Source organism: Trichomycterus rosablanca, chromosome 4, assembly GCF_030014385.1.
Source record: "Trichomycterus rosablanca isolate fTriRos1 chromosome 4, fTriRos1.hap1, whole genome shotgun sequence".
Classification (NCBI taxonomy): Eukaryota; Metazoa; Chordata; class Actinopteri; order Siluriformes; family Trichomycteridae; genus Trichomycterus; species Trichomycterus rosablanca.
Genome location: NC_085991.1, coordinates 52,488,215 through 52,511,048, shown reverse-complemented (window position 1 = coordinate 52,511,048; position 22,834 = coordinate 52,488,215). Strand labels below are relative to the sequence as shown.

The window sequence follows — 22,834 nt, the reverse complement described above, 5'->3', positions numbered from 1 at the left end:
ACCCTTTAATCATCTCAACAAGAACTCAACTTATCCAGCTTATTATTAATGATTTTTCAGCTGTTGGCTTCAAGTTAGAAATGGTGTTTTCTTAAAGTAAGAATACCAATATTTTTTAGTTTAACACATGCCAATCAGGGAGTAGATACAGCCCAAAAAAGATTATTTAAATACAGCTTATTTTACTAAAATATTTTTATTTCAAATAATGGTTGAACAGATCATTAAAGGGATAAAAGTGCCACACGTTTTGTTAAACTCTCCTGAGTTTTGCTTTAAATTATTTATGCCAAAATTATTTTTTTGTTATTGAAATATACTACCCAAATAAAAAAATGGGACAGTATAGAAAATGCTAATAAAATAGATGCAGTGTTTCTTACATTTACATCGACTCACATTCTAAAAACGTTGAAACAGGAACATTTAGGGCTAGTAATAAGTTAAAAAAAACAACTAAATAATGTCATGATTTCAAACAGGTAATGTCAACAGTTGATTATGATCATGAATTGGCACAAATCATGTTCAGATGAAAGGAAGAAAACAGGTTAATTGTTAAGGTGGTTTACAGGCTTAAAAGAACAATCTTTATATTTAAAATGACCGCTTCCATTTATACTAACAGCATTTACTTTTACTTCTACTTTTAATACTTAAGTACATTTAATATCAAATTACTTTTGATACTTAAGTACATTAAACATCAGATACTTTTAGACTTTTACTCAAGTAATATTCTAAAAGGTGACTTTTACTTCTATCAAAGTAAATTTCTGGTAAGATACTTGTACTTTTACTCAAGTATAGACTTCCGGTACTTTATACACCACTGGGACCAACTAGGTAGGAGTGTCTAATAGAGTGGACAGTGAGTGGACACGGTGTTTAAAAACTCCAGCAGCGCTGCTGTGTCTGATCCACTCATACCAGCACAACACACACTAACACACCACCACCATGTCAGTGTCACTGCAGTGCTGAGAATCATCCACCACCCAAATAATACCTGCTCTGTGGTGGTCCTGACCATTGAAGAACAGCATGAAAGGGGGCTAACAAAGCATGTAGAGAAACAGATGGACTACAGTCAGTAATTGTAGAACTACAAAGTGCTTCTATATGGTAAGTGGAGCTGATAAAATGGACAGTGTGTAGAAACAAGGAGGGGGTTTTAATGTTATGGCTGATCGGTGTATTCTCCTTTTTCTCCCAGATTAGCGTAGCCAGTTAGTCTTCTGCTGCTGGAGACCCCACTGGCATCCCAAAGAGGGTATGTTCGCCTGACACCCAGCAGACTAGTGGCCAATTTTTTCTGCTGTAGGCACTGCCGATCATGCCTGCTAGTGGGCGCCCAGCCGACCGGTAGCAGAGCTGAGATTCGAACTCGCGCCACTTGCATTTTCTTTCACTCGAATGGAATTTTTGTGGTTTAATGATCTAAAATCATCCAGTGTGACTGAGGGTGGGGTGGGTGGTTGGGGGTGGATTTATTTTTCTCACCACTGGACTCGTTACCAGATATAATCATTACATTTAAAATCTCACACTCACTCTGAGAACCAGCTTGAGTTTGAGTGAACTGTTTGGACCGGAGTTCTTCAGATGAAACTGCTGCGTCAGCGTCAGGTCCTCGCTTGCCAACAGTCTTGCCAGGGCCACCTGCACGTTACCCAGAATCCCCTTGTTCTTGGCATCCTTTACCTATAGAAGAATTACATAATGCAAGTAAAGCCGAGGCGGACGTACATCATCGAGGCCGCACTTCATCAGCTACGCTATACGGCCAGAAGTATTTGGACACTTGACCGTGAGCTTGCATGGCTGTATTTGTATGGCTGTTTAGTTTGTCAGGACTGACTGAGGTCAGGACTACGAAGTCTTTCTCATGCTGGAACAGGAAAGGACCTTCCCTAAACTGTTGCTGCAAGGTTGGACGCACATTATTTCCTTTATATGACTGATTTATTACACCTGTTAGCAACTGTTGTGCCTGAGACACATACATTCACAGTTAGTGGTATTTTCTGTGAGCCACGCCTACTACATAGACGTATTATATGGGTATACAATTACTGAATGTAGCTCAGCTACAGGGAAACGTGTTGTGTAGCAGGTGCAGCAGTGTTGTTGGGATTTTTTAAGAACACATAGTGCTCAAGTGGACAGAAAGCATCCACCATCCAAAAGCCATGGGGTGAGTAAAGGGGGATTTGAGGGTTCATTTCTGTTTGTATTTGGGGTAGAAATGGGCTACAGTCAGTAACCGTATACCCACACAGTGTCTCAATATGGTAGGCCAATGAACTCAGGTTCATATGCTCAAAAGTATGTGGACATCTGACTGTGATCTTTTTCTAAAACTGTAAGCACTAATATGGAGATGGTTTTTCTTCGCAGCTATCATAGCCTCCACTCCCCAGGAAAGGCTTTTTAATAAGATTTTGGATTGTGCCTGTGGGAATCTGTGTGTATTGTTCTACCTTAATTATGGACGTGCGGCTGGGTTCAAGCTTCTAACATCACATGAGAATCATCACCCCACATTTCTGGCTTTATATACTGCTTTCTTCTCAGCTATCACAGTCTCCACTCCCCAGGAAAGGCTTTTTAATAAGATTTTGGATTGTGCCTGTGGGAATCTGTGTGTATTGTTCTACCTTAATTATGTACGTGCGGCTGGGTTCAAGCTTCTAACATCACATGAGAATCATCACCCCACATTTCTGGCTTTATATACTGCTTTCTTCTCAGCTATCACAGTCTCCACTCCCCAGGGAAGGCTTTTCAATAAGATTTTGGATTGTGCCTGTGGGAATCTGTGTGTATTGTTCTACCTTAATTATGTACGTGCGGCTGGGTTCAAGCTTCTAACATCACATGAGAATCATCACCCCACATTTCTGGCTTTATATACTGCTTTCTTCTCAGCTATCACAGTCTCCACTCCCCAGGGAAGGCTTTTCAATAAGATTTTGGATTGCGCCTGTGGGAATCTGTGTGTATTGTTCTACCTTAATTATGTACGTGCGGCTGGGTTCAAGCTTCTAACATCACATGAGAATCATCACCCCACATTTCTGGCTTTATATACTGCTTTCTTCTCAGCTATCACAGTCTCCACTCCCCAGGGAAGGCTTTTCAATAAGATTTTGGATTGCGCCTGTGGGAATCTGTGTGTATTGTTCTACCTTAATCATGTACGTGCGACTAGGTTTAAGCTTATAACATCACATGAGAATCATCACACCACATTTCTGGCTTTATATACTGCTTTCTTCGCAGCTATCACAGCCTCCACTCCCCAGGAATGGCTTTTAATAAGATTTTAGAGTGTGCCTGTGGGAGTTTGTGCCCATTTATCTAAAAGAGCGTTTGTGGCGCCGGACACTGATGATAATTCGTGAGTTATCAGGGTGATACAGATAGAGAAGAACGTACCTCCAGGTGCAGTTCCTGAGTGTGTGGGTTATGAACCAGAAATGAAAAAGCCTCGTCCCACAGCGGCTCACAGGTCTTATAACGTACCTGAAAACACCCAGATCAGGAGAAACGTCCAGATTTAAAACGTTTACATTTAAAATATGCTGAGAAGCGTGATTTTGATTGTTCTTACTTTACTCTCCTGCGTCTTCTGTCCGACCGTTAGCTGAACGTACGGGTTCGGATCGCTGTTCACCTTCTTCCCAGACTAAAAAAAAATTACAAATTTATTAACGACACTCATTAATTCACACTCATTCAGAGCCTCATGGTATCTGATTTTAACTTGAGTACATGGCCAAATGTATGTGGACACTCCTCCTAGCCACTGAATTTAGTTGTTTCAGCCACATCAATTGCTAACAGGTATGTAAAAAATTATATTTAAGATAAGATATCCTATATTTGTCATATATATACATACCATACGAACATTTTGGGTCACAAACTATCTGTTTCAACTTAACATACAAACAAATTTCGGATTACGAACCGAAATTCGCGAAACACGTGACGAATGATAAAAGATAAGTGTGTCATGCCTACAGTCAAGCATGGTGGTGGGAATGCCATGGTCTGGGGCTGCATGAGTGCAGCAGGTGTTGGGGAGTTACATTTCATTGAGGGACACATGAACTCCAATATGTACTGTGAAATACTGAAGCAGAGCATGATCCCCTCCCTCCGGAAACTGGGTCGCAGGTCAGTGTTCCAGCATGATAATGACCCCAAACACACCTCTAAGACGACCACTGCTTTATTGAAGAGGCTGAGGGTAAAGGTGATGGACTGGCCAAGCATATCTCCAGACCTAAACCCAATAGAACATCTTTGGGGCATCCTCAAGCGGAAGGTGGAGGAGCGCAAAGTCTCTAATATCCGCCAGCTCCGTGATGTCGTCATGGAGGAGTGGAAAAGTATTCCAGTGGCAACCTGTGAAGCTCTGGTAAACTCCATGCCCAGGAGAGTTAAGGCAGTTCTGGAAAATAATGGTGGCCACACAAAATATTGACACTTCAGGAACTTTCCCTAAGGGGTGTACTCACTTTTGTTGCCGGTGGTTTAGACATTAATGGCTGTATATTGAGTTATTTTGAGGGAAGAATAAATTTACACTGTTATATAAGCTGCACACAGACTACTTTTCATTGTGTCAAAGTGTCATTGTGTCAGTGTTGTCCCATGAAAAGATATACTTAAATATCTGCAGAAATGTGAGGGGTGTACTCACTTTTGTGATACACTGTATATATATATATATATATATATATATATATATATATATATACAGTCATGTGAAAAATTTAGGACACCCCCTTTTTGAACAGTACTGAGAGACGGAGCTTATATAACTAAACAAAAACAACCTGAAAAAATTACTTTTAAACACGAGGTGTAAAATGTAATGAACAGAAATGGAAATTGATTATGAGGAGAAAGTTAGGACACCCTACGCCCTAATAGCTGGTATTTCTCCCTTTGGCTGAAATAACCTCAATTAGACATTTCCTATAACCATCTACCCTCTCTGACATCGACTGGGAGGAAGTTTTTACCACTCCTCCATGCAGAATTATTTCAGCTGTGTGAGGTTTGAGGGGTTTCTTGCATGCACAGCTCATTTCAAATCACCCCACAGCATCTCAATAGGATTAAGAACCGGACTTTAACTTGGCCATTCCAGAACTCTCTATTTCTCTATTTATTTATTTTTTTATTCATTCCTTGGTGGATTTACTGGAATGTTTTGGGTCGTTGTGATGCTGTATGGTCCACCTCTGCTTCAGCTTCAGTTTTTGGACAGATGGTCTCATGGAACTCATGTATGGGGGGGATGTCAGGAGGGCAATAAATAAATATAAAAAGGAATAGAAGACAGACAGTGCATATGTGTAACTACAATAATGTAAACAATGTGAACAGTAATAACAGTCATGGAGATGAGTGACATGCTAACCTATCGAGCTGCACAATATGGCCAAAAGTATGTGGACACCCGGCCTAATGATTGAATTGAATTTAGTTGTTTTTGCCACATCTATTGCTAACAGGTGTATAAAAATGCTATAAGGTAAATGATATGCTTTTAACATTGTAGTAACAGTGTGGCAAAAGGAAGTCCCCTTTCTTTTATTCTTCAGAACGAAATACACCTCTGAGCACAAAGCAAACACTTAACCTCACTCATCACTTTTGGAATGTATTAAACTCGGATTGTAAGGCAGATCTTCTCCTCTCTTCCAACACCAGTGCCTGACCTCACTGAATCTACTGACGGAATGGTCACAAATTCCCACAGACACACTCAGGTCTTAAGTGGATTGTGATTCCCATTGCTGTGATTTTCAGGTTATCCAACAAGCTCATGATCAGGTGTCCAAACACTTTTGTCCAATACTTTAGTGTAACAACCAGCCATAAACGACACTAAAAACAAAACTAAAAAACGTCTAACCGAACACGTATGAACATGTGAGATCCAGAACTGATGCACCAGTAATGACGAGTGAATGAAGAAGGCGCTGTAAAGGCAGAACGGCGGGTGAAAGACACTTTAGGGACGACGGTACCTTCAGTAAGCCTCTGTACAGAAGTTTGGGAGCGCTGGAGTTAAACTCGAGCTGCTCAGACTTGAAGAAAACAAAGCAGCATTACCATAAAAAACGACCTTAAAGAGTTGATCAAACCCTGTCCTGTACCTCGTACCCTCAAAAAGGAGTCTGGTTTATTTTGATTAAGCCCTCTGAACTCAAGGAAGACAAGCATCAAGGTTTTACTCTGCACCATCCTCAGGTGGTGGAATGAAACCGAACCCCCCCCCCCCCCCCCCCCCCACTCCTCTACCTGTGTTTCCTCCTAAAAGGGTTCCTGCAATTTGTAACTGTGTGTGTGCATTTGTGTATTCGTGTGTGTTTTTATAAATGTGTGTGTGTATATGTGTGTGCATGTGCTTTTGTAAATGTGTGTGTGAATATGTGTATGTGTGTGTACATTTGTGTGTGTGTATATGTGTGTACATTTGTCTGTGTGTGTGTGTGTGTGCTTTTGTAAATGTGTGTGTGTGCTTTTGTATGTGTGTGTGTGTGTGTGTGCGTTTTGTGTGTGTGTGCTTGCTTTTGTAAATATGTGTGTATTTGTGAATGTGTGTGCTTTTGTAGATGTGTGTGTGCACTATTGTAAATGTATGTGTGTGTATGTGTGTGTGTGTATGTGTGTATGTACTTTTGGAAATGTGTGTATATGCGTGTGCATTTGTGTATGTGTGTGTATTTGTGTATGTGTGTGTGCACTATTGTAAATGTGTGTGTGTTTTGTGTGTATGTGTGTGTGTATTTGTGTGTGTGTGTGTGTGTATTTGTGTGTGTGTATTTGTGTGTGTATATGTGTGTATTTGTGTGTGTATATGTGTGTATTTGTGTGTGTGTGTGTGTGTATGTATGCGTGTGTGTGTATTTGTGTGTGTGTGTGTGTGTTTACCGGAAGGTTTCGAGCAGAATCCAGGTACACGACCAACAGAGCCGAAGCCAAACTGTCGTTAGTCCTGATGTTCCACAACGCCTGAGAGAAGGAGAGACAGAATATTAGGAACAGAGAGGGACAGACTGATATACACTTATAGGGTCAAAAGTATTTGGACACCTGACCATGAGCTTGCTGGGCGTCCCATTTCAAAACAAAAGCTATTAAAACAGAGTGATCCTCTGTGTGATCTTTTCAGCTAGAACAACAGCCGCTCTTCAGAGAAGCTTCTCACTAAACTATGAAGTATGTCTGTGGGAATTTGTGTCCATTTAGTCACATGATGGCAACATTTGTATAGCTGGGCACTGGTGTTGCTCAGTCGATGTTCCAGTTCATCCCAGAACTGAAGTGCAGGAGTTTCCTAAAACCAAGTATTTCTTCATGTCTTTATAAAACAGAGGAACAGTCATGCTGGAACAGGGATTTGTGTGTATTTGTGTGTGTGTGTGTATTTGTAAATGTGTGTGTATTTGTGTGTGTGTGTGTGTGCTTTTGTAAATGTGTGTGTGTATGTATGTGTGTGTATTTGTGTGTGTGTGTATTTGTAAATGTGTGTGTGTATGTATGTGTGTGTATTTGTGTGTGTGTGTATTTGTAAATGTGTGTGTATGTATGTGTGTGTGTTTGTGTGTGCTTTTGTAAATGTGTGTGTGTATGTGTGTGTATGTGTGTGTGCTTCAGTAAATGTGTGTGTAACTGTGTGTGTTTGTGTGTGTATGTGTGTGTGCTTCAGTAAATGTGTGTGTAACTGTGTGTGTTTGTGTGTATTTGTGTGTGTAACTGTGTGTGTGTGTGTGTATGTGTGTGTGTGTGTGTGTGCTTTTGTAAATGTGTGTGTGTGTATGTACAGTGTATCACAAAAGTGAGTACACCCCTCACATTTCTGCAGATATTTAAGTATATCTTTTCATGGGACAACACTGACAAAATGACACTTTGACACAATGAAAAGTAGTCTGTGTGCAGCTTATATAACAGTGTAAATTTATTCTTCCCTCAAAATAACTCAATATACAGCCATTAATGTCTAAACCACTGGCAACAAAAGTGAGTACACCCCTAAGAGACTACACCCCTAAATGTCCAAATTGAGCACTGCTTGTCATTTTCCCTCCAAAATGTCATGTGACTCGTTAGTGTTACTAGGTCTCAGGTGTGCATAGGGAACAGGTGTGTTCAATTTAGTAGTACAGCTCTCACACTCTCTCATACTGGTCACTGAAAGTTCCAACATGGCACCTCATGGCAAAGAACTCCCTGAGGATCTTAAAAGACGAATTGTTGCGCTACATGAAGATGGCCAAGGCTACAAAAAGATTGCCTACACCCTGAAACTGAGCTGCAGCACAGTGGCCAAGATCATCCAGCGTTTTAAAAGAGCAGGGTCCACTCAGAACAGACCTCGCGTTGGTCGTCCAAAGAAGCTGAGTGCACGTGCTCAGCGTCACATCCAACTGCTGTCTTTGAAAGATAGGCGCAGGAGTGCTGTCAGCATTGCTGCAGAGATTGAAAAGGTGGGGGGTCAGCCTGTCAGTGCTCAGACCATACGCCGCACACTACATCAAATTGGTCTGCATGGCTGTCACCCCAGAAGGAAGCCTCTTCTGAAGTCTCTACACAAGAAAGCCCGCAAACAGTTTGCTGAAGACATGTCAACAAAGGACATGGATTACTGGAACCATGTCCTATGGTCTGATGAGACCAAGATTAATTTGTTTGGTTCAGATGGTCTCAAGCATGTGTGGCGGCAATCAGGTGAGGAGTACAAAGATAAGTGTGTCATGCCTACAGTCAAGCATGGTGGTGGGAATGCCATGGTCTGGGGCTGCATGAGTGCAGCAGGTGTTGGGGAGTTACATTTCATTGAGGGACGCATGAACTCCAATATGTACTGTGAAATACTGAAGCAGAGCATGATCCCCTCCCTCCGGAAACTAGGTCGCAGGGCAGTGTTCCAGCATGATAATGACCCCAAACACACCTCTAAGATGACCACTGCTTTATTGAAGAGGCTGAGGGTAAAGGTGATGGACTGGCCAAGCATGTCTCCAGACCTAAACCCAATAGAACATCTTTGGGGCATCCTCAAGCGGAAGGTGGAGGAGCGCAAAGTCTCGAATATCCGCCAGCTCCGTGATGTCGTCATGGAGGAGTGGAAAAGCATTCCAGTGGCAACCTGTGAAGCTCTGGTAAACTCCATGCCCAGGAGAGTTAAGGCAGTTCTGGGAAATAATGGTGGCCACACAAAATATTGACACTTCAGGAACTTTCACTAAGGGGTGTACTCACTTTTGTTGCCGGTGGTTTAGACATTAATGGCTGTATATTGAGTTATTTTGAGGGAAGAATAAATTTACACTGTTATATAAGCTGCACACAGACTACTTTTCATTGTGTCAAAGTGTCATTTTGTCAGTGTTGTCTCATGAAAAGATATACTTAAATATCTGCAGAAATGTGAGGGGTGTACTTACTTTTGTGATACACTGTATGTAGGTGTATTTGTGTGTGTGTGTATTTGTGTGTGTGTGTTTGTAAATGTGTGTGTATTTGTGTGTGTTTGTGTGTGCTTTTGTAAATGTGTGTGTGTATGTGTGTGTGTGTGTGCTTCAGTAAATGTGTGTGTAACTGTGTGTGTTTGTGTGTGTAACTGTGTGTGTTTGTGTGTGTGTAACTGTGTGTGTGTGTGTGTGTGTGTGTAATTGTGTGTGTGTGTGTGTGTACCTGCTGTAGCTGATCAGTGTTTGATTGCAGTGAAAGCCACTCCAGTTGCAGATGCAGCTTCCCACTAGAGGCTTCCTCAAGGTCAAACCACTACACACACACACACACACACACACACACAGAATCTGTAAGGAAACCCCTTATGGCAAAAGTATATGGACACCTAATGTGTGAGTTACAGCTAAATAAGATACAAAACCTCCATAACTGACAGGATACAGAGGGAAAAAAAACTTCTATTTTAACAGATTTATCCTGGTCAGGGTTGCAGTGGGTGCAATTCACTGGTTAAAAGGTAGGAAACACCCCAGACAAGTCACCAGTCCATCACAGAACAAACACACACACACATACACTTCAGTATTTCCAGTTAACCTGACTTCACGTCTTTGGACTGTGGGAGGAAACCGGAGCACGGACACGAGGAGAACATGTTGAATCCACACAGAAAGAACCAAGACCGCTCCACCTGGGAATCGAACCCGGGACCTTCTGTGTTCAGTGGGGTCGTGTGTTCAGGGCTCTGTGTAGGAGTTTCAAACCCTGTCTTCACGGATCATGGACCTTCATGGTCATGCTGAAACATACAGTGAAGCTGGAAGCACATAGTTCCCCCCCCCCCCCTGACTTCTTCTGAATTTGCTCATTTGTCACTTTTGATGTTTTAGATCTCCCAGCTAATTTTAATAGAAGATAAAAACTGCTTTTAAATCATGACTCTATTTATTAAAGATAAAGATTTAATTTAAACCTTTATTACGATCACCATGTGAAAAAGTAATCGCCCCCTCGAGAGACCTCACATCAACAGAACGAGCTCGTAACCTCAGCAAACTAATGGACTCGGATCTCAGCTTCAGTGGTCGTATTAAAGCGGTTAATAAATCAGCATTTTATCACCTTAACATCAATAAAATAAAGAAATAAATAAAGATTTTCTGACTAAACCAGACAAGGAGAAACTGTATCTCCAGCAGGATTAATTACTGTACTGCTCTCCTAACTGAACTCCCTTAAAGACCATTACAGAGCTTCAGTTCATTTAAAATGCACCCTGTGTGTGTGTGTGTATGTGTGTGTGTGTGTGTGTGTGTGTGTGTATGTGTATGTGTGTGTGTGTGTGTGTGTTTGCTCTGTGATAAACTGGTGACCTGTTCAGGGTGTTTCCTGCCTTTCGCCCATTGAATCAGATTCTGACCAGGATAACACGGTGGTAAAACAGACAATGAATGACTAAATCTATCGTTTTAATTGTGTGTTTATTTTATATTTTGGAAGACAGGAAGTGGAGCAGGAAGTTTGGTTACCTCATCAACTTTCTGCTCCTTGTAAAGCTCGCTCAGGTCGATCATCAGACTAAAAAAAAACAAATATAATATTAATAATTATAATAACATTTATAATAATAATAATATTAATATTATTGGTAAAACATAATATAATTTATAATGTAATATAATAAATGGTAAGTAATTATAATATTATATAATATTATAAATTATTTATAATAATGAATAATTATAATAATAATTATTCATTCATTCATTCATTCTTTTTTTTAACTGTTTATCCAATTAGGGTCAAGGGGGTGATGGAGCCTATCCCAGCTTTTTAATGGGTGCAAGGCACACAGTAACACCCTGGACCCTGTTTTTGGACTGTGGGAGGAAACCGGAGCTTCCGGAGGACACGCAGACACAGGGAGAACATGCAAACTCCGCAGAGAAAGGACCCGGAGCACCCCGCTGCGACAGAGCTACCCACTGAGCCACCGTGCTGCCCCAATATATATATCAGTAATATAATATTATTAATAATAATGATAATAATAATAATAATAATAATGGTAAAATAATTTCATTTATAATATAATATTTTAATAAATATTAAGCAATTATAATATATAATATTATATTATAAATATAAATGATTTATATGAATTAATAATTATTATAATAAATAACTTAATCAATATAATAATTTCATATATTTAATATATATAATTTATATTTATAATAATAATGACTATTTTATAACAACATTAATAATAATGATAATAAGAAAAATAATTATTATTTCATTTTTATGGTAATATATATATATATATATATATATATATATATATATATATATACATACATACATACATACAGTATATATATATATATATTATTAGCAATATTATTATTAATAATAATAGAAATAGGGCTGTCGTGGTGAAAGAATTTCCCCTTGCGATATTCAGACTGTCTCAATATCGTGGTATGCGGTGATATCGCCATTTTTTTTTTGTTTTTGAAAATTACTTAATTGATCTGGATTTTAGAGCTATATAAACAAGCTTTATTGTTAGGTTATGATTCTGTATATTATTGCTTTATAATGACAAAGATGAGACGGCTTTAAGACCAATGAAATGCGTGTTTAATGTTAAATACAGAACAGAGCAGGGATGTGCGTCTTTTCTCTATTAAAAAAAGGTTTAAATTAAGCTTCTAGCCTAGGCTAGATATACACTGTGAAACGAAAAAAAAGTGTTTAGGCTAAATATTTTAAATGCACATCTAATCAAAATATGGTAAAAAAATAGAATAAAGAATAAAGTCTGTAAGAGTTTAAACCTGCGTTATCATGCGCGCTAGAAGAACCAACATGTTCATCTGATGTGGTTTAGAGAGGATCTGAGTGGGGTAGTGATGTTCCCGGCGTTACCGATGTTACACTAATTCACACGTGTACTGATCCTGCATGCGACTTTACAGATCAAAGCAAATCTAGCCTGGTTGTCGCGTCACTATTAACCATCTATTTAGTAGGTATAATTAACATAACAATATAATATATAAAATAATACTACATTTTAAGTTATTATTCGTTTCAATACATTTTTATTCAACGAAATACATTTAAATCATTTCAGCAAGCCAGCAAGAGAATATTTGCAGGCTGCAATGCCATATTAACCGTCATTAAGTGTTTTAGTTCGCCAAGGCTTTTTTAAGGTTTGAATATAGTCTAAATTACAAGTATTTTATTGAGTGTGAACTCAATTTGATCATTAATAAACTTGCCTGTAATTCCTGTTGCCATTAACCGTTTCCATCCAAACATTTTGCGCATTTATGAAATATCGGCAGAAAAAAAAGCGGAAAATGTTGCGTTCCATCAACTACAGTTATGTGAAAAAACCTTTACATGACGTGAGAGACGTCGGGCAGAACGAGCAATGGCCCGTCTAATGTGGGCTCAAATCTCCGTGCCACGGCGACGTTCACCTCGCATCTGGGAACGTAAAACGCACTAAACAATTTTTGGAGCACATCGTGCAGAACCATTTTTCAAACGAGCTTTGGATCAAGAATTTCAGAATGTCAAAATCAGCCTTTGATGAGCTATGATCGGGTCATCTGTAGAGCCAAAAGTTTACAGTCACCGGCCACCCGTGCCAACTGAAAAGAGGATTGCTATTGCCTTATACAAGTAGTAGTGGGCGAGACGTTCGGCGTGAGCGTAACAACAGTTCACCATAGTGTATACGCTGTATGCCAAGCAATAACATCAAAACCAATTAAACATTACGTCGTATTACCAAATGCGCAGGAGGCAGAAGAAATAGCACCGCGTAATTACGCAGCGCATCATATACCACAGGTGTACGCTGCACTGGATGGTACACACATTCCAATCCTCCCTCCAGCAGTCGGGTACAGGGGCTATGTACATAGAAGGGATGGCCATTGATTGTTTTGCAGGCACTTGTGGATGACCAGTTGTTGATTCGTGATGTATGTGTTGGCTTTCTCAGCAGCGCACATAACGCAGCAGTTATTAAAACATCACACCTTTTCAGGTACACTACACACGTTGACAGTGATTCAGTTTTAAAATATATATACAGTGTATCACAAAAGTGAGTACACCCCTCACATTTCTGCAGATATTTAAGTATATCTTTTCATGGGACAACACTGACAAAATGACACTTTGACACAATGAAAAGTAGTCTGTGTGCAGCTTATATAACAGTGTAAATTTATTCTTCCCTCAAAATAACTCAATATACAGCCATTAATGTCTAAACCACCAGCAACAAAAGTGAGTACACCCCTAAGTGAAAGTTCCTGAAGTGTCAATATTTTGTGTGGCCACCATTATTTCCCAGAACTGCCTTAACTCTCCTGGGCATGGAGTTTACCAGAGCTTCACAGGTTGCCACTGGAATGCTTTTCCACTCCTCCATGACGACATCACGGAGCTGGCGGATATTCGAGACTTTGCGCTCCTCCACCTTCCGCTTGAGGATGCCCCAAAGATGTTCTATTGGGTTTAGGTCTGGAGACATGCTTGGCCAGTCCATCACCTTTACCCTCAGCCTCTTCAATAAAGCAGTGGTCGTCTTAGAGGTGTGTTTGGGGTCATTATCATGCTGGAACACTGCCCTGCGACCCAGTTTCCGGAGGGAGGGGATCATGCTCTGCTTCAGTATTTCACAGTACATATTGGAGTTCATGTGTCCCTCAATTAAATGTAACTCCCCAACACCTGCTGCACCCATGCAGCCCCAGACCATGGCATTCCCACCACCATGCTTGACTGTAGGCATGACACACTTATCTTTGTACTCCTCACCTGATTGCCGCCACACATGCTTGAGACCATCTGAACCAAACAAATTAATCTTGGTCTCATCAGACCATAGGACATGGTTCCAGTAATCCATGTCCTTTGTTGTTATGTCTTCAGCAAACTGTTTGCGGGCTTTCTTGTGTAGAGACTTCAGAAGAGGCTTCCTTCTGGGGTGACAGCCATGCAGACCAATTTGATGTAGTGTGCGGCGTATGGTCTGAGCACTGACAGGCTGACCCCCCACCTTTTCAATCTCTGCAGCAATGCTGACAGCACTCCTGCGCCTATCTTTCAAAGACAGCAGCTGGATGTGACGCTGAGCATGTGCACTCAGCTTCTTTGGACGACCAACGCGAGGTCTGTTCTGAGTGGACCCTGCTCTTTTAAAACGCTGGATGATCTTGGCCACTGTGCTGCAGCTCAGTTTCAGGGTGTTGGCAATCTTCTTGTAGCCTTGGCCATCTTCATGTAGCGCAACAATTCGTCTTTTAAGATCCTCAGAGAGTTCTTTGCCATGAGGTGCCATGTTGGAACTTTCAGTGACCAGTATGAGAGAGTGTGAGAGCTGTACTACTAAATTGAACACACCTGCTCCCTATGCACACCTGAGACCTAGTAACACTAACAAATCACATGACATTTTGGAGGGAAAATGACAAGCAGTGCTCAATTTGGACATTTAGGGGTGTAGTCTCTTAGGGGTGTACTCACTTTTGTTGCTGGTGGTTTAGACATTAATGGCTGTATATTGAGTTATTTTGAGGGAAGAATAAATTTACACTGTTATATAAGCTGCACACAGACTACTTTTCATTGTGTCAAAGTGTCATTTTGTCAGTGTTGTCCCATGAAAAGATATACTTAAATATCTGCAGAAATGTGAGGGGTGTACTCACTTTTGTGATACACTGTATATATATGCGTGTGTGTGTGACTTAGAGCTTGAAACGTCATCGTTTATTCGCAAAACCCGTTTCCATCCCCTTTTTTCGCATTTCGGCGATGCGATATTCTAACTTTTCCACCTCGTTCAAGCGTGAAAACTTTTTTTTGCGATATTTGGGTCGTTTTTCGAATTTTTAGCTTTTCCATCCAGGTGTTTTAATGCGCAGTTTTCAAATTTCGCAAAAAGTTGGTGGATGGAAAACCGTCTAGTGTTTCCATCTTAAAACACAAAGCCTGACACTCAGCAGCAACGCATGTGAACAGTTTGCAGGAAAATGACGCACTTAGCTCTTTTTCATTATGAATTTATTTAACATTTATTATGCCCGATTGAAAAAAACGTGAATATCGCGGTGTGGCGGTTGCTTGGCATGCCCTGCGGTTGGCTGGTCTATACCGCGATATTTCAAAATTGCGGTTAGCGCGACAGCCCTAGCTAGAAGAACCAACATGTTCACCTGATGTGGTTTAGAGAGGATCTGAGTGGGGTAGCGATGTTCCCGGCGGCACTAACAGTCTCTCTGATGGTGCTCGTTACACTAATACACGTGTACTGTACTCGCACCACTATTAACCATCTATTTATTAGGTATAATTAACATAACAATATGTACTACATTTTAAGTTATTATTCGTTTCAATACATTTTATTCAACGAAAAAATACATTTAAATCATTCCAGCAAACCAGCAAGAGAATATTTGCAGGCTGCAATGCCATATTAACCGTCATTAAGTGTTTCAGTACACCAAGGCTATTTGAATATAGTCTAAATTACAAGTATTTTATTGAGTGTGAACTCAATTTAATCATTAATAAACTTGCCTATAATTCATGTTGCGATTGTTTACATTTTTAAACACAAAGCCTGACACTCAGCAGCAACGGATGCGAACAGGTTGCGGGAAAATGTCGCTCTTAGCTCATTTTCATTATGAATTTATTTAACATTTATTACGCCCGAATGTAAGCGTAAAAAACAAGATGGACCCTGCAACAATAAAAAAAAAAAAAAAAAAGAGATGGAAGAAAGAAAAAATGTGAATATCGTGGTGATGCGGTTGCTTGGCACGCCCTGCGGTTGGCTGGTCTATACCGCGATATTTCAAAATTGCGGTTAGCGCGACAGCCCTAAATAGAAATACAATAATTTTAATCACCATAATAACAATAGGATTAATAATAATAATATTAACTATATCAATAATATAATATTAATAATAATGTTAAATATATCAGTAATAAAATATTATTAATAATATTGATAATAACATTAACAATAATGATGTAATACAGCAATAATAATAACATTAAGGAATATTATAAACCATAATTAAATGATCATCATCATCATCAGAGTAATAATAATAACAACAACAATAATAATATTAATAATCACCCACCCCCCTCACTAGGCCTGCAGCACCGTTGAGACTAGAACTTAAGACCTTGAACCCTCCGTGGTGGTGAGCTAGCGTGTTACACTGCTGCACCACCCGAGTATAAAAACAGAGGAGCTTCTTCTGATTCTTACTGCAGACACCCGACCAGGAGCCTGTTAGGCATCCTGTTCCAAACCCATGCGCATTAATATAGAATTGTATCCCACCCCCTTCTTGTGGTGATAACAGCCTCCACTCCTCCTGAAGGGTTAGACACTGATGTTAGACAAGAAAGTCGAGCTGCTTCAATCCACGAGCCTGAAATTACCTGCCCAAGAAGTCGTCTTTATCTGGGTCTTCATCGAAGAGCTCGATCTCCACGTGCTGTCCTGAATATTCATACACAGTCGCCTGCACGCACAAACACACACACACACACACACAGTTCAGATACAAGTACAACCAAAACATCTGCTTTAGTCGATTTATATCAGGTCCACTGACCTCAAACACTTCGTCCCACTTTGGATTTAGGCACTCCTTGATGGTTTTGGTCTGAAAGAGCTGATTGGCGACCAGCATGACCCCGTACGGGTCCGATTTCCCCTTGATCAGCCCTCCTAGGAACTTATCTTTCCCCTCGAGATCCTGCGCTTCCAGGAAATGGACTCGTAACACACCCTAGCAGAACACACACACACACAAGGCGTCATCATTTCAGTCTCTCAGAAATGGGAAGGGGGTGTACATACTTTTGGCAATAAAACACCAAGGCTAGCGGGAAGGGCTAGCACACACCTCGCCTTCAGAGGTTCAGGGGGTCTATGCACCTCTCCTAGGATTCATACACTGCTCATGTCGGTGCTTTGGTCAGACAGTAGGAGTCACTGTTGGAGCAGTGGGTAAATGTACAGTGGCAAAGGATTCTACTTATTCCAATTCTGCCTGTATGGGCGCCCAGTCAGGTCGAAAGAACTGCCCAGGATTGGAACTCAAAAGCTTGAGATCCTGACTGAGATTGGCTAGAGTGTCAGACAATTCTGACCCAAAAGTAATGGCTAACCCTAAAAACACAGTCCTGACCTCTACCCCATTCAGCACCTTGGGGATGAACGGGAAGTTCCAGCAGTACTTGACCTTAGAACGGCTTTACTGACTGAACAGGCACAACTTTTCCTCAGATACAGTCCCAAATCTTTTGAAAAGACAAGCAGAGGGTAAAGAGTAAACAGGGAAGACCATGTTAATACAAAAAGCTCACAATCAGGTGTCCACATACTTTTGGCAACATGGTTGAGTTGCTTAATGAGTAAAATACATCAACATTATGAGGTAAGTCTATGTGCGTGTACCTTAGGCATGGGGAATCGGAGCTTCTCCAGCTCTACATCGCCCACTAGTGGTATGGTGATTCTGTTGGGCAGCACCAAGTAGCTGGAGATGACGTCCTGAATCAGACTGTCTGAGAACCCACTACCAACAGAAGAACACAAACGCAAAACCTCGTCAGCACGTACAGGTGGAACAATATATCGGGTCGTCGGAATACCACGATACACAGATATTTCCTTTCATTTGGACCTTCCTGACTTCTGGTTGATGTGGCTGGAACCTGCAGAACTCTGCACTGATCATTAACACCTAATGAGGATTAAACCCAGGTCAGCAGGACCCTGGAGATGTGCCATTCCCACACTACACGACGAGCTAGCTAGCTTCATGGCTTCAGAAATTGTTTTTTGATTTATTTGAAGGGTGCTAGGGTGGTGTAGCATCTAATATGCTAGTTCACCACCTCAGATCTGGGTTCAAATCTAGGGTTACGACTAGAGCAACTGTGGGCTGGCTGGGCGTCTAGACAGGCATGATTGGGGATGGTGGATGAAGCCCTGAGATGGATTGGCGCCCAGTCCAGGGTTTCCTGCCTTCCTGAGGTAAAACCAGACCAGGATAAACTGCATTTAAAAATGTTTGTTACCTTTGGATACCTTTGGACACTTAAAATGGTGGAATACCCTACGTAGTGCACTTCACAGTAACACCTGGGGTGAATGGAACGCTCCTACAGAATCGGCGCTAATGGTTGTAAGTACCGCTTTCTGAACCAATCAGAGCTTCTGATTGTAATTGTTAGTAAGAAATGCTGTTATTTGCATTTATTCAGTTTGCGTCACACAGATGACGTGGTAATGAAACGCTCGATCGGCTTTCTAACGACTTCGTGTTTTACTTTACAATCGGGAAAAGTTTGGAGGTTTTTAATTATAAGCACATTTACAAAATAACGGATTCTGTTCCTAATGGGACACACGCTTGTAAATGTAATAGCATCTGGAAGAACAGAAGCTCAGGTAAGCAGCGGTTATGATTGTTTTTGCTGTGTTTGGGATTTTGGCCGCTGTGCCGTGATTTATCGAGCGCTTTTGTTCTGTAATGAAAACAAAACGTATCAGTTGAAGCTTTTAACTGGAACCTTCTTGTTACAGAAATTACATTCATTTACACAATGAGGAGGAAAGTAAAGACACGAAGTAAAACGGTTAAATACACTCGCTAATCTGTTGTTGTTTTTATCTGAACTTACAGATTATTTCTTTATTTCTACACTACATTTCCAATATATGTTTTGTGTTTATTATATTGATTCGTGACCTGACTCGAACTCGTATTTTGTGACTTGTGAATATCTCTGCCCTGAGCAAGGCCCTTAACCCAAATGTAAATGTAGAGAAGCACAAGCAAGAAACAAATGCTTCCAACCAAACTCCCAGCATGCACCACACACAGAAAGAGAGCGAGGGAGAATTAAAAAGGTGTAGATAGTGAAATAAATCTGTCAGTAATGGAGTACAGAGGTCACATTGGCTCTCTCCTCACCCCCTTCATTGCTTGCCAAACATTTACACACACACACACACACACACACACACACACACACACACACACACAGTAGAGAAACTCTATACCCTGCACATGACTGTGTATTACGTGTATGTACATAGCAGTGCTTCCCGAAATGGGTACCGCTTCACGCTGAGGTTCCGTGACGTCAGCTAGAACAACAGATGCTCCTCTGAGAAGCTTCTCTGTGTGTGGGAATTTGTGCCCATTCAGTCAAAAGATGAGGAATGCCATTTCCAAAGCTGTGAAAAGGAAACACGTGGACAGGGACGTCCTGCTCCTCAAAGGCGTCGCCTTACATTTCGATCCTTCACTCACTGATCTTGCTTACTCAGATTTTTACGTCAACTGTCCCCACATCAGCTGTTCCTCTTCTGATTCCTACAGGAACACCACATGGTGTACAGTGGCACAAAGCGAGGGCAGGAGGATGTCCCGAATCTGTCCACACCTGTCAGGAACACGATCCTAAGAACATAATTCATCCATGCCTGAGGAACGTTCCAGTCAGCACTTCTAGTCTTAGAGAAGAAGATCTGGTCTCTGTAGGACAAGAATTAGTCCTAGTGAAAAAGATGGGGTCTCTGTAGGACCAGAATCAGTCCTAGTGAAGAAGATCTGGTCTCTGTAAAACAAGAATTAGTCCTAGTAAAAAAGATCTGGTCTCTGTAGGACCAGAATCAGTCCTAGTGAAGAAGATCTGGTCTCTGTAGGACCAGGATCAGTCCTAGTGAAGAAAATCTGGTCTCTGTAAGACCAGAATCAGTCCTAGTGAAGAAGATCTGGTCTCTGTAGGACCAGAATTAGTCCTAGTGAGGAAGATATGGTCTCTGTAGGACCAGAATCAGTCCTAGTGAAGAAGATCTGCTCTCTGTAGGACCAGAATCAGTCCTAGTGAAGAAGATCTGGTCTCTGTAGGACCAGAATCAGTCCTAGTGAAGAAGATCTGGTCTCTGTAGGACCAGAATCAGTCCTAGTGAAGAAGATCTGGTCTCTGTAGGACCAGGATCAGTCCTAGTGAAGAAGATCTGGTCTCTGTAGGTACAGACTTAGTCCTAGTGAAGAAGATCTGGTCTCTATAGGACCATAATCAGTCCTAGTGAAGAAGATCTGCTCTCTGTAGGACCAGAATCAGTCCTAGTGAAGAAGATCTGCTCTCTGTAGATACAGAATGAGAAGCTGAAACCACACATCCTGTTCACTAAGTAGGTCACCTAACCACAATCAGTTCACAGGGGATGCGTCCCAAACCGCAGCGTGTTCACTATGTAGGCCACAGATCCACCATCACGCCATCATCCAGGATGAGTCAGGTTCGGTTCTCGCTGGCCGAGGAGAGATGAATTCATACATAGAAACTCGACACGTGTCACATGACTCTCTGCTGATTCCTGTGCCAGAAGTATTCGGACACCTGACCATGAGCTTGCCGGACGTCCTATTTCATAAACACACACAGTATTAAAACAGAGTGACCTGGAAATGCTTCTCATGTCTGTGGGAATTTGTGCCCATTCAGTCAAAAGATTGTATATGTAAGGCTGGGCACTGATGTTGATGTTCCGGTTCATTCCAGATCCAGGCTGCACCGTTTCAGGTTGCATTTCTTCATGCAGCGGTGGACTGTGTTATGTAACAAGGGTTTTCTGAAGCTCTACTCAGCACATGTGGCTATATTGATCACAGTAGCATGACGGTTCCATCAGAGGGCTTAAAGGTCATCTTTAGTCAGATTTCTCTGGATTCTCTGGATCTATTTACAATATTATGCACAGCAGATGGTAAAAGAGCTGAATTAGTCCCTGTCCCAACATTTCTGAGCATGTAAGTGTGTGTTAATTCACTATGAAATCTGGTTCCTCGACGCTACAGACGTACGATGGCGACTCACCTCAGACCAGGAATGTCCAGAATGTTGCTGAGGCCGGTCCAGCCGACGTCCATGAGCTGAAACACAAAGCACAAGCTCCGTTTTCTAAATCGCTCCTGAAGTTTCCAGTCAGTGCCGGACGCACCACGGGCCCTGACCAGGATAGAGCGGCTCCTGGTTGTATTTTCCATACAGGTCAAAGACTTACCGGTTTCTTAAGGAAAAAGAGGGACAGTGCACCGACCAGCGGCATCTCCCCCATCAGAGGCTCCAGCACCACCCGCAACACGCCGTGGAGCTACACACACACACACACACACACACACACACACACACACATAAAGAATGATGGTTTCTCAGTTATATACACAAAAAACATCAAAGATTATCAGTACAGTTTCGGCTGCTCTTGTATTTAGGCGTGGCCACGGCGGATCTGGTTCTCAATATACCAGACTTGGCTGTGTTTTTCTGACCCAGTGTCTCTGATTAAACTACAGTGCGAATAATTGCTGTCCATTTTCATTAGCATTTTCCCAACTGTCCCATCTTTTTTGGAAATTTCTGGAAAAGTTGAGCTACATTACACACGTTACATGTCTCTCTCTCTCTCTCTCACACACACACACACACACACACACACTGTCTCTTTGTGTATTAGAGTTTTAGGTTGCATTTCTTCATGCAGTGGTAGACTGGGTTAAGTAACAACGGTTTTCTGAAGTTCTACTCAGCCCAGGTGGCTTTATTTATCACATTAGCAAATTAGTCTTGATTAAATGCAGGCCAAACAAGTGCAAATCATTGCTGTACATTTACCTCGCTGTCCCATCTTTTTTTGGAAATTCCTGTAGTACAAATTTGCCTTGTTTTTGTTTGGAAACATTGAGCTACATTGCACACATTGTCACACACACACACACACACACACACACACACACACACACACACACACACACACACACACTGTCTCTTTGTGTATTAGAGTTTAAGGACACATTTCTTCATGCAGTGGCGGACTGGGTTAAGTAACAACGGTTTTCTGTTCTACTCAGCCCAGGTGGCTTTAATTACAGTAGCAAATTAGTCTTGATTAAATGCAGGCCAAAAAAGTGCAAATCATTGCTGTATATTTTTATAGACATTTTCCTTGCTGTCCCATCTTTTATGGAAATTCCAGTATTACAAATTTGTTTTTTATCTGGAAACGTCGAGCTACATTGCATGGGTTACATGCTCATGTGTGTACGTACGTTCATTCATAGCAAAAGCGCATACGTGCCCGACTATAAATACACACACACACACCCTTACACACCCACACACACACCCTTACACACACACACACACACCCTTACACACACACACACACACACACCCT

General features: G+C 41.3%; 1 protein-coding gene across 1 annotated transcript in view; it reads right to left on the bottom strand.

The window, feature by feature from the left end:
* The window catches only part of esyt2b (extended synaptotagmin-like protein 2b), a 55,910-nt gene that overhangs the window by 16,039 nt on the left and 17,037 nt on the right, over nucleotides 1-22,834 (bottom strand). The window contains exons 6-17 of the mRNA XM_062994509.1: nucleotides 21,662-21,751; nucleotides 21,475-21,530; nucleotides 18,035-18,155; nucleotides 17,187-17,363; nucleotides 17,011-17,093; nucleotides 11,037-11,085; nucleotides 9,730-9,819; nucleotides 6,961-7,041; nucleotides 6,054-6,113; nucleotides 3,617-3,691; nucleotides 3,442-3,528; nucleotides 1,555-1,704 (exon numbers count right to left, since the gene is read on the bottom strand). Of these exons, the coding sequence (XP_062850579.1) occupies nucleotides 1,555-1,704; nucleotides 3,442-3,528; nucleotides 3,617-3,691; nucleotides 6,054-6,113; nucleotides 6,961-7,041; nucleotides 9,730-9,819; nucleotides 11,037-11,085; nucleotides 17,011-17,093; nucleotides 17,187-17,363; nucleotides 18,035-18,155; nucleotides 21,475-21,530; nucleotides 21,662-21,751 (1,119 nt within the window). The remainder of the gene's footprint in view (nucleotides 1-1,554; nucleotides 1,705-3,441; nucleotides 3,529-3,616; nucleotides 3,692-6,053; nucleotides 6,114-6,960; nucleotides 7,042-9,729; nucleotides 9,820-11,036; nucleotides 11,086-17,010; nucleotides 17,094-17,186; nucleotides 17,364-18,034; nucleotides 18,156-21,474; nucleotides 21,531-21,661; nucleotides 21,752-22,834) is intronic.